The sequence below is a fragment of the Micromesistius poutassou genome (assembly GCF_964030765.1).
Source record: "Micromesistius poutassou genome assembly, chromosome: 17".
NCBI classification, from domain to species: domain Eukaryota; kingdom Metazoa; phylum Chordata; class Actinopteri; order Gadiformes; family Gadidae; genus Micromesistius; species Micromesistius poutassou.
This window is the reverse complement of record NC_140287.1, coordinates 14,603,544-14,615,214: the sequence shown is the minus strand read 5'-3', so window position 1 is coordinate 14,615,214 and position 11,671 is coordinate 14,603,544. Positions and strand designations below refer to the sequence as shown.

Here is an 11,671-nt window from a genome sequence, read left to right as displayed (position 1 = left end):
TACATGTGCCACGAGGTGGACAGCCAGAGCGCCTTCGAGGCCGTCATATCCGTGAGTTCAGAACGTGTGTGTGTGTGTGTGTGTTTCAGGAGGATAGTGTGGTGGTTGGGGTGGCTGCTAACAGGTTGAATGTATTTGGATACAGTCCTCTCTTAAACTGTTAACTGTGCAGAACGTCCTCTTTTTTCCTTATACGATCACTTCGTCCGTCTCTCATTTTGATGTCTCCTGCTATGTACTCTGTACATGTATGTCTGCTTGTTCAGTTCATCACCGACCATCTTGTCGTCTGTGTTCATACCTTCCCCCCCAGCTCTCTGGTCTTTCTGCATCTTTCTCCTCCTTCTCTTCCTCTCGCTTCCTCTTCCTCCCCGCTCACACCCATCTGGTCCTGTCTTACTTAGTTTTGTTTCTTTTACATCTCTCTCTCTCTCTCTCTCTCTCTCTCTCTCTCTCTCTCCCTCTCCCTCCCCACTGTGACCCAAATGTCGAGCCCTAACCGCCCTCTGTCCCTCCCCCCCACCAGATGTTCAACCAGGTGGTGCCGGGGGGGCGGCTGAGCGTGGGTGACGTGGTGAAGGTGGTGGAGAAGAGGTACCCCTACGTGGAGGTCAGCAGCATCCTGGGAGCCGACTCCAGCTACGAGGCCAACAGGAAGGTGAGTCTCTTTCTCTCTTTGTCTCTCTCTCTCTCTCTCTCTCTCTCTCTCTCTCCCGGAGCCCACGCCGGGAATTCTGTGCAATGCAGCAGTAAAATTAAAAAGATTCAAAATGAACAACATTAAATATCCAGAAATGATGTTGATGGACACAATCAGAGCAGAAATCAAGACGTATTTTGTGGACAGAAATTGAACCGACTTTACATTGCCGTCATCGTAAGAGAACCCTTCAATAAGAACAAACGCTGTTAGTAGTTACAAGGCTAGATGCCGTAATGTAATCTAACTGAAACTGTTATTAAATATGAGCTACGTATATAGCATGCATGCCGAAAGCTAACCCAACGTCGTTGTGTCCGGCCCCGGTGTCCCAGGAGGGGCGGGGCTACTACGAGCAGACGGGGGTGGGGCCGTTGCCCGTGGTGATGTACAACGGGATGCCCTTCCAGCGGGAGCAGCTGGACCCCGACGAGCTGGAGACCGTCACCATGCACAAGATCCTGGAGACCACCACCTTCTTCCAGAGGGCCGTCTACCTTGTACGCGCACACACGCACGCACACACGCGCACACGCACACACACACGGTGGACTTGCAAGTGCATGCACACACTGGCCTGGCTATTGCCAGACCAAGATCATTCGTTGATTGCACGTCGGTCTGGGGAGGCTGCTGTCATCTTCTTCAGCACAAGAGGCGTGATCAACGGGCCTAGTTCAGCTGACGCAATCGGCTGCTTGCCGTCGCTTCCCTGTCGTCACTGTGTTAAACCAGCCAATAGCGCGCCAGGGGGAGAAGCCAGCTTGGTGATTGGCTCCTGCAAAAACTCATCAGAGGCAGAGTGAAATGTATGGCTCTTCTCCAGACCCTGCTGTAGGGCGAATTCAAATCGCCGGCAGAACGGGCTGGGGGTAGCCCAGTCTATGCACACACTGTAACAAAGGCATGCATTTTGAGGGACACACAAGCGCACTCTGCTTGTTGTGACTCATCCGTAGTCGAACTCTGATTCATGTTCAGTGTGGTATCGCACTGTTCAGTGTTCAATCACGAGTGGTTCAGCGCTGCCTGGCCAGCAGTGGAGGCCGCCCCCGTGCTGATCCCTGCTGTTCCCCGGCCGGCCCGTAGGGGGAGCTGGCCACCGACCACGACGTGGTGGACTTCATGATGAACCAGCCCAACGTGGTGCCGCGCATCAACCCCCGAGTCCTGGACACCAGCCGGACCTACCTGGACCTGTCCGACACCAGTGAGGACGCACACTAACACGAGCACGCGCACACACAAACACACACACAAAAAACATAAAAACACACAAAAACACACGCAGAAAAACAAACGCACGCACACGCACACACACGCGCACAAAATCACACACACACACACACACACACATGCACACAAAAACACACACAAAAAACAAAAATACACAAAAACACAGGTAGAAACACAAACACACGCACACACATGCACACAAAATCACACACACACACACACACACACACACACACACACACACACACACACACACACACACACACACACACACACACACACACACACACATGCACACAAAAACACACACACACACACACACACGCACACGCACACGCACACGCACACGCACACACACACACATAAAAACACACAAACATAAAAACACACACAAAAACACATGCACAAAAACAAACATGCACACACACACAAAATCACGCACACACGCACACAAAAACACACACACACAAAAACACCATCCTTTCTTTATTCCATTCAATAGGTTTCTCAGTGTGCCCTCTCTCTCTCTCTCGTAGACAACTTCTTTGTGGACGACTACGCCCGCTTCTCCACCCTGGACACCAAGCAAAGGAGCACGGCCGTGGCCAACAGCATGAACTACATGACCAAGAAAGGTACCGCCGCTCCTGTTCCAAGGGTTACCTTCAGTGGGTCTGAACGGGGCGAGTCAAATGGGGATAATCTCTTTGTTCTATCTATTCTCTCCACCTTCTCTCCGTCTTGTGGTTCGTCTGCCTCCCCCCTCCACCTCCCTCCTCCTCCTCCTCCTCCTCCCCCCTCCTCTCCTCATCAGGGATGACTGCCAACAGTAAGCAAACTTTCCCTTTCTTTTCCCTTTTTCCGCTATTTCTTCTTTGAAACTTAAACCTGCACTATGTACGTTATCCCAACTGCAGCCTCTAGTGGCTCCAGTTTGAGCTACGGTTATAACTCCGTCATCTCCAGACTATAAGCCGGGGGGGGAAAGTGGGCCGGAATAAAAGGATTTAAAGAAAAGAATCTCCCCGATGGGGCCGAAGCTCGGATGAGCGTGTTTCATTCTCAGGAATCGTTCCACTTCAGAGATCCTTGTGCTGGAGTAGAAATGTGAGGCAGAGTGCAGGTTTAATCGGTTTGAACTGCCCGTCCCTCCGTCGCCTTCTAACATCTACCTTCCGACTCCCGTGTCCTCGGTTTCTTTCTTTCTCCCATCCCACATCCCTCCTTTCCCCCCCCCGAGTTGACCCTCTGACGTCCCTGTGTGACCCACTTGCATCGCTCCCTAACCCCACTCTTCACACTCTAATGAAGCCCATATGTAGGCCGCTCGCTCTGGCCCTCATTTAATTTCCGGCTTCTTTTTTTTTTTTTTTTGGTTTTGTCAGTTCCACTTGCACGAGCGTCACGTTGTCACGGGGCGCTGGCGTGAGGTCCGAGCCGCTGTGTGGACGAGAGGAGGCGGAGCTGTACCGCGGCTGTACGCCTCCTCCCCCGCCACACGCCTCCATCCTCCTCACGCCCCGCCCTCTCCCCCTCATGCCCCGCCCTCTCCCCCTCATGCCCCGCCCTCTCCCCTCATGCCCCGCCCTCTCCCCTCATGCTCCGCCCTCCCTCCCATGCCCCGCCTCTGATCGGTCCCGTTGTGGCGATGACCTCATCCACTGTCTTCCTTTCTTGGTTTTGTTTTTGTTGTTGTTGTTGTTGTGTCCAGATGATGGCTTTGTCCGTCCCGTCACCTTCTGGGTGGTGGGAGACTTCGACCAGCCGTCCGGACGTCAGCTGCTCTACGACGCCATCAGACACATGGTGACACGCACACACTTATGCAAGCACACACATAAACACACGCACGCACAAGCACATGTACGGTACGAAGGCCGTACTAGGGCTTCGTACCGTACATGCTTATTATTATTACAAAATCCTAATCATGATTATTTTGGTCAGTATTGAAACCACGATTATTCAAACGATTATTTCAGAGTTTGATAACATGGTGCATTTCTTCACCATTTCTCTCCAAAAAAAAAACCCTTTGTAAATGAGAACTTACACAAAATGTTCAAATCGAAAATGTTCAAACAGAAAATATTGTATCGTACGTATCCGGCTGATGGAAAAAAAAAAACAGAGAAAGTTTAAGATTAATTGCACTTCTCTAGGCCGTACTCGCTGTAAACACCACTCTTACCCCTCCCCCCTCCTCCCCCCTCCCCCCTACCCCCGACAGAAAAGCAGCAACAACGTGCGACTGGGGATGATCAACAACCCCTCGGCGGAGGTCACCGCCGAGAGCAGCCGCGTGGCGCGGGCCGTCTGGGCCGCCATGCAGACGCAGACCGCCAACAACGCCAAGAACTTCATCACCAAGATGGCCAAGGAGGACACGGCCAAGGCACTGGAGGCCGGCGCCGACATTCGCAGCTTCGCCGTCGGGGTGAGGGGGCAGGGGGGCGGGGCGGGGGGGGGAAGGCAGGGGGGTGTGGGTGTGGGTGTGTGTGTGGGAGGGTTGGTGGGTGGGGGTGTGTGTGTGTTCCCAGGAGTGTGTGTGTGGGCATGTGTGTGTTCCCAGGAGTGTGTGTGTGTGTGTGTGGGGGGGGGGGGGGTGTGGGTGTGTGTGTGGGGGGTGGTGGGTGGGGGTGTGTGTGTTCCCAGGGGTGTGTGTGTGGGCATGTGTGTGTTCCCAGGGGTGTGGGGGTGTGGGGGGTGTGTGTGTGTGTTCCCAGGAGTGTGTGTGTGGGCATGTGTGTGTTTGGGCATGTGTTCACAGGAGTGTGTGTGTGTGTGTGAGAATCTTTGTGTGTGTACGCATTTAAAAACGTCACCCGCATAGAGTTGTCTGTGTCGGACTGGAGTCTCCAGGCTCTAACCCCGCCCCCCCCCCCCCCCCCCCCCCCCCACAGGGGATGGACGTGGACCTGTTCCAGAGCGCCTACGACGGGCCCAAGCTGGACTTCCTGCTGTCCCACAGCGCCTACTGCGGCCACGCCCTGAAGCTGAGGAGGGGCCAGAGGGCCGTGGTCAGCAACGGAAGAGTGAGCGCGCACACATACACACACGCTCACATACACACGCATGCACGCACACGCTTGCCCACACACATACACACACTTGCACACACACACTTCCGCACACACACACACACACACACAGGCATACACACACTTACACACACATACACACACTTACGCACGTACAAATACACACACTTACACACGTTAACACAAGTTAACACGTTAACTCTCTGGTCGTCTCTTTCCGTACATGCAGGTCATTGGCCCGTTGGGAGATGAGGAGGTCTTTAACCAGGATGACTTCCTCCTATTGGAGAGCATCATCCTCAAGACCTCCGGAGAGCCAATCAAAACCAAGGTCCTGCAGTTTGGAATCGAGGAGGACCGGTAAGCACCACCACCTCCAAACCACCACCACAACTACCTCCGCCACCACCACCCCTCATCACCACCACCACGACACCACCACCCCCCCTCATCACCACCACCAGTACCACCAACACCCCCACCTCCACTACCACCCCCCCTCATCACCACCACCACGACACCAACACCCCCACCTCCACTACCACCACCACCTCCAAACCACCACCACAACTACCTCCACCACCACCACCCCTCATCACCACTACCACCACCACCACCAACATCCCCACCTCCACTACCACCACCCCTCATCACCACCACCACGACACCAACACCCCCACCTCCTCTACCACCACCCCTCCACACCACAACCACCATCACCATCACCACCACCACCCCCACCTCCTCTACCACCACCCCTCCACACCACAACCACCATCACCATCACCACCCCCACCTCCTCTACCACCACCCCTCCACACCACAACCACAACCACCACCACCATAAACACCACCACCACCACCACCACCAACCCTCCCCTCCACAGCAGCAGCACCACCACCACCACCCCCATCATCATTAACTTTTCTCACACGCGTTGAGGAGTTGGCGTGTGTTGCTGCGATGACCTTCTCACCGGGCGGGGAGAAGGGAGGCCCTTGGTTAATTCGGCCCTTGGGGGGGGGGCGCTGAGTCAGCGGTGAAGCGCGGGTCACGGTAAAGTCGCTGACTCGCTCTATAGATATTTGATGATGGCCTCAGTTTCGATCAAACTAAAAGATGTGAGCAGACCCCGTGGCTAATGATCTGTGGTCACGAGCACGACGACTGCTACTGCTGATCCCCGAGTGCCGTTCATACAGTACCTCTACTGGGTACTGGACACCACTTCACTGGGGACTGGACATCACAGGCACATTCTGATCAACCGCTAAGTAAGTGTGTGTGTGTGTGTGTGTGTGCGTGTCGTAGGGCCAGTGACTTGGTGATGAAGGTGGACGCTCTGCTCTCCGCCCAGCCCAAGGGAGAGGCCAGGGTGGAGTACGGCTTCGCTGACGACCGCTTCAGGTAAGCTAAACCACGGTGTGTATGTAGATATGTACGTCTATCTGTCTATGTATGTATACATACAGTATATATCGATATTTATGTATATATACCTGTATATGTGTGTATGTATATATATATACATGTACATTTTTGAGTTATTTTTGTAACTTTGTACATGCATCCTCTGTTGACTGGCTTTGTGTGTAAAATCATCACATTATATCAAACTGAAGTTTTCCTTCGACACAATTAAACCCTTTTCCAAAGTGTATCAAAGCGAATGTCTAACTGAATATCCTCTGCACTCCATCTGCACCCGGCCTCCATCTGTCTGCCTGCTAATTGGCTGTTGTTGTCGTTGTTGTTGTTGTGGTGGTGGTGGTGGTGTTCTCAGTGCTGTGAAGATCCGGCCCAGAGAGGGGGAGGTCTACTTTGATGTGGTTGCCGTGGTGGATCCCGTAACCAGGGACGCCCAGAAAGTAGCTCCGCTGCTGCTGGTACGTTCACACGCAGTCCGTTCCGCTCTGGTCCGGTCCGGTCTGGTCTGGTCCGGAGTTTTAGTTTTTAAAGATTCTGTATCTTTTCTGATCAATAATTCAATAAGTTGACCCTCATTTGGACCAAACAGGAAACCCTTGGCTTGTAAAATATCCTTGCCTGAGTCAGCATTCATTGATGTATTGATGTATTTAATACATTAATTTAAATTATTTATTTAACATGTGCTGCTAACTCCTGTCAAAAGAAGTTGAGATTGGACTTGCGTCGTCTCTCGTTCGTCCATCTCACTTCACGTAACTCTGCTGCCGATGGCCAGTTAGGAAGTAACGGGATTGGTCGCTCTGAGTGATCCAAACCTAACCAACCCCTCCTTCTCTTCTTCCTCCTCCCGGCCCGGCCGACCTTCTGACCCCTAGGTTCTGAAGCAGCTGGTGAACATCAATCTGAGGGTCTTCATGAACTGTCAATCCAAACTGTCTGACCTGCCCCTCAAGAGGTGAGCTCACCTCCACCTCTTGGTTATAACGTCACCTCCTCCTGTTAATAAAGTCACCTCCTCCTGTTAATAAAGTCACCTCCTCCTGTTAATAAAGTCACCTCCTCCTGTTAATAAAGTCACCTCCTCCTGTTAATAAAGTCACCTCCTCTTGTTAATAAAGTCACCTCCTCTTGTTAATAAAGTCACCTCCTCCTGTTTATAAAGTCACCTCCTCTTGTTAATAAAGTCACCTCCTCCTGTTAATAAAGTCACCTCCTCTTGTTAATAAAGTCACCTCCTCCTGTTTATAAAGTCACCTCCTCCTGTTAATAAAGTCACCTCCTCCTGTTAATAAAGTCACCTCCTCCTGTTTATAAAGTCACCTCCATCGGTAAATAAGCCCCGACAGGGCGAACCGGACACCCCCTCATCCCCCTTATCCCCGTCCTGGGACCCCCTCACCCCCCTCCTGGGGCTCCTCCCGTCCTGGGGCCCCGTCCTGGGGCCCCGTCCTGGGGCCCCGTCCTGCGTCTCTGATGCCCCCTCCTCTCCGCCCGCCCCTGTGTCTCCTAGCTTCTACCGCTACGTGCTGGAGCCGGAGGTGGGGTTCCAGGCGGACGGCAGCGTCTCGGCGGGGCCCCTGGCCCGCTTCCTGGACATGCCCCAGACGCCCCTCTTCACCCTGAACCTCAACACGCCCGAGAGCTGGATGGTGGAGTCGGTGGGCACGCGCTACGACCTGGACAACATCTACCTGGAGGAGGTACGGCGCTGCGGTCGGGCTACAGGGGCAGAGGGCTCCCTCTGGGGGTGAACATGTGCTATTGTTGCAGAGGGCTCCCTCTGGGGGTGAACATGTGCTATTGTTGCAGAGGGCTCCCTCTAGGGGTGAACACGTGCTATTGCACACACAGCCAGGCCTTAACTCTCAATGACACACATCCAAAGTGTAACTAAAGTAAATAGTTAATGTAAATCACAAAAAACATTTGTTTTTTTAACACAACACTTAGTATACCTATAGAACCATTTAATTTGTCCTGTTGCCAGTATCTTTCAACATATCTGATACTCTTTTAAAGTGTCCAGTTGACATTTTTAAACACATTTGTGGCAGTTGTGTCTTTTCTCCAACGTAATTCTCCTCCATCCCTTTGCTTATCCGTACTTACTACCGTGTCCCCCCCCCCCTCCCCACCCCCAGGTGGACAGCATCGTGGCGGCCCAGTACGAGCTGGAGCACCTGCTGCTGGAGGGGCACTGCTTTGACGTGAGCACGGGACAGCCCCCCCGCGGCCTGCAGTTCACCCTGGGGACCGCCTCCGAGCCTGTCATCGTGGACACCATCGTCATGGCGAACCTGGTGAGTGAACGTGCAAGGTTCTGATTGGGTGTGGAGGTGAGAGGCGGGGTTCTGAGCGGTTCTGATTGGGTGTGGAGGCGAGAGGCGGGGGTTCATAAGGGGTTCTGGATTGATCTCTCTGCAGGGATACTTCCAGCTGAAGGCCAACCCCGGAGCCTGGACCCTGAAGCTGAGGAAAGGACGCTCGGACGACATCTACAAGATCTACAGGTGAGGGGGGGAGGGGGGGAGGGAGGGGGGGAGAGAGGGGGCGACCGGTGATGGGGTGGTGGGGAACGGGTGAGGGGGGGGTGGGTGAGGGTTGGGGGGGGAACAGCTTCACCCCTGAACCACAGGCGTCACAGGGTGGAGACGGTCCACGTCACATCACGGGTTTGGCTGCGGGTCTTGCATATTGCACCTTTGTTATGCTTGATCCAACATGTAGTATTTGTGTATTTTTTTTTTGAAGCCATGACGGTACAGACTCCCCGGCCGACTCTGATGACATCACCGTGGTGTTGAACAACTTTAAGACCCGGGTCATCAAAGTCAAGGTTGGTTGGGTGTGTGTGTGTGTGTGTGTGTGTGTGTGTGTGTGTGTGTGTGTGTGTGTGTGTGTGTGTGTGTGTGTGTGTGTGTGTGTGTGTGTGTGTGTGTGTGTGTGTGTGTGTGTGTGTGTGTGTGTGTGTGGGGAGAGTAAGAGACAGTGTGTGTTGGGGAGAGTAAGAGAGTGCGTGTGAGGGAAGAGTAAGTGTGTGTGTGTGTGTGTGTGTGTGTGTGTGTGTACTATCTACATGACATGTCATGATTTTGGTCTCAGGTGCAGAAGAAGGCGGACAAGATGAGCGAGGAGCTGCTGAGCGACGGAACCCCGGAGAACGACTCGGGCTTCTGGGAGTCTCTGACCCGGTACGGCCCTTCATAACCCCCCCCCCCTCACCACTGACCCTAACCCTGGCCCACACTGAACCGGGTGCACCTACCGGACCAGGAAGACCACGAGTTTGAATCGGAGCTTTTATCCAAAGCGACTTCCAATAAGTACATTTGTGAGGAGAAGAGAAACAACAATACATCGCTGTTGTTACAGTTCACGGAACCAAGTGCAGTCATGTGGCCATGTTTTCTCCTCTAACGGCTAATTGGTGGTGGCTCTCCCCTCCTTCCTCCCTCCCTCCAGGGGGTTCACGGGCGGGGTGAAGACAGAGGAGCCCAAGCAGGAGAAGGACGACGTCATCAACATCTTCTCCGTGGCCTCGGGTCACCTGTACGAAAGGTTCCTCAGGTGAGCCATGAGTGCATATTTTCTTATCGTGTGTGCTACTGTTTTTGTAAATGATTGTAAATGCAGATATACAGTGTTTTCTATACATATTATTCTTTATTCAGATTGTATTTATTTGATGAATATGTTTCTAAGAACTTCCTCATCTTCAGCTGTGGTTGGGTCTCTGTTCTCCGGTTCTCCTCTCAGGATCATGATGCTGTCGGTTCTGAAGAACACCCAGACGCCCGTCAAGTTCTGGTTCCTCAAGAACTTCCTGTCTCCGGCCTTCAAGGTCCGCCCGGGTCGCTGTCCTAACCACATTGGAACCTTACACTGAGCTTTGTTACTGCTTTTTTAAGTTTCTTCTTCTTAAACTAAAGAAATTAAAAATCTCAAGGCATCCAGTTAAAACATTCTCATTTTAATAATTGTAAATATAATATAATATATATAAATTATATTTATTATATATTTTGTATATAATAATATATAATAGTTTGTTTCTATGAATATTGTAATGTCTATACATATTATATCTAACTGTAAAGAGTCTTTCAATATTTTCATATTCCTATTTGAAATGAAATTTTTAAATATATTTCATTATATTTAGTAATACATATTTATGTTTTTATTATATTTTTCTGCACATCATAACATTTTTTGTTTCCTGTTTGTCCTTCTACACACAATCCTGTGTGTGTGTGTGTCTGTGTGTGTGTGTGTGTGTGTGTGTCTGTGTCTGTGTATCTGTCTGTGTATCTCGGTCTGTGTCTGTGTGTATCTGTCGGTCTGTGTGTGTGTGTGTGTGTGTGTGTGTGTGTGTGTGTGTGTGTGTGTGTGTGTGTGTGTGTGTGTGTGTGTGTGTGTGTGTGTGTGTGTGTGTGTGTGTGTGTGTGTGTGTGTGTGTGTGGTCAGGAGTCCATCCCCCACATGGCGGTGGAGTACGGCTTCCAGTACGAGCTGGTTCAGTACAAGTGGCCCCGCTGGCTGCACCAGCAGAGGGAGAAGCAGAGGATCATCTGGGGCTACAAGATCCTCTTCCTGGACGTGCTCTTCCCGCTGGCCGTCGACAAGTTCCTGTTTGTGGACGCCGACCAGGTCAGCGCCCCCACACACACAACGGGCCTTATCGCCCCGCGGCCGTCTTGGTTGTAAAACGTCAGTTAACGTCCACGCACACAAACGCTAAAGCATTAGTGCAGGGCGAGCAGCCAATCCCAAGTAGCAGCTCCGGCCCAAGATACCACCATAAATGTACCGATATTTAACAATTATTCGCCAAAGGTGAATAATTGTTTTAGTATATACTACACGTGAACACTCCAAAAATAAAAAAAAAGATAACACTTTTTGCCAGGATTTATTTGTTTTTATTAGCGGTTTATTTGTTTTTATTAGCGAGATGACCGTCACATGCGATCAATAAACTCGGGATATAAACAATTCCCCGAGTTTGAGATCTCAATCATGGGATATTGCCCAATATCCCGAGATAGCGAACCAATGAAATTGCTCCATCTTAGGAGGTTCACGTGTAGCATACTAAATCTATATATCTATATATATATCAATGTATATCTACTTATTTATGTATCAATGTATATCAATATATATTTATATATATATATATATATATTTATCTATGTATCGTTATCAATGTTGCTATAGAGATGGGGACATTGTGCGATAAGAAAATGGTGGGGTTTTTTT

The 11,671-nt window shown here is 51.3% G+C and overlaps 1 protein-coding gene across 1 annotated transcript in view; it reads left to right on the top strand.

Moving 5' to 3' along the window:
- uggt1 (UDP-glucose glycoprotein glucosyltransferase 1) overlaps positions 1-11,671 on the top strand; it is a gene marked incomplete at its 5' end in the record, with an annotated part of 27,849 nt that overhangs the window by 12,152 nt on the left and 4,026 nt on the right. Inside the window, 20 exons of the mRNA XM_084482125.1 lie at positions 6-51; positions 527-658; positions 1,036-1,200; positions 1,790-1,910; positions 2,473-2,571; positions 3,648-3,742; positions 4,167-4,373; positions 4,840-4,971; positions 5,207-5,337; positions 6,290-6,385; positions 6,762-6,864; positions 7,285-7,364; positions 7,920-8,109; positions 8,551-8,709; positions 8,834-8,919; positions 9,161-9,245; positions 9,512-9,600; positions 9,872-9,976; positions 10,166-10,250; positions 10,877-11,059. Of these exons, the coding sequence (XP_084338251.1) occupies positions 6-51; positions 527-658; positions 1,036-1,200; positions 1,790-1,910; positions 2,473-2,571; positions 3,648-3,742; positions 4,167-4,373; positions 4,840-4,971; positions 5,207-5,337; positions 6,290-6,385; positions 6,762-6,864; positions 7,285-7,364; positions 7,920-8,109; positions 8,551-8,709; positions 8,834-8,919; positions 9,161-9,245; positions 9,512-9,600; positions 9,872-9,976; positions 10,166-10,250; positions 10,877-11,059 (2,389 nt within the window). The remainder of the gene's footprint in view (positions 1-5; positions 52-526; positions 659-1,035; positions 1,201-1,789; positions 1,911-2,472; positions 2,572-3,647; positions 3,743-4,166; positions 4,374-4,839; positions 4,972-5,206; positions 5,338-6,289; positions 6,386-6,761; positions 6,865-7,284; positions 7,365-7,919; positions 8,110-8,550; positions 8,710-8,833; positions 8,920-9,160; positions 9,246-9,511; positions 9,601-9,871; positions 9,977-10,165; positions 10,251-10,876; positions 11,060-11,671) is intronic.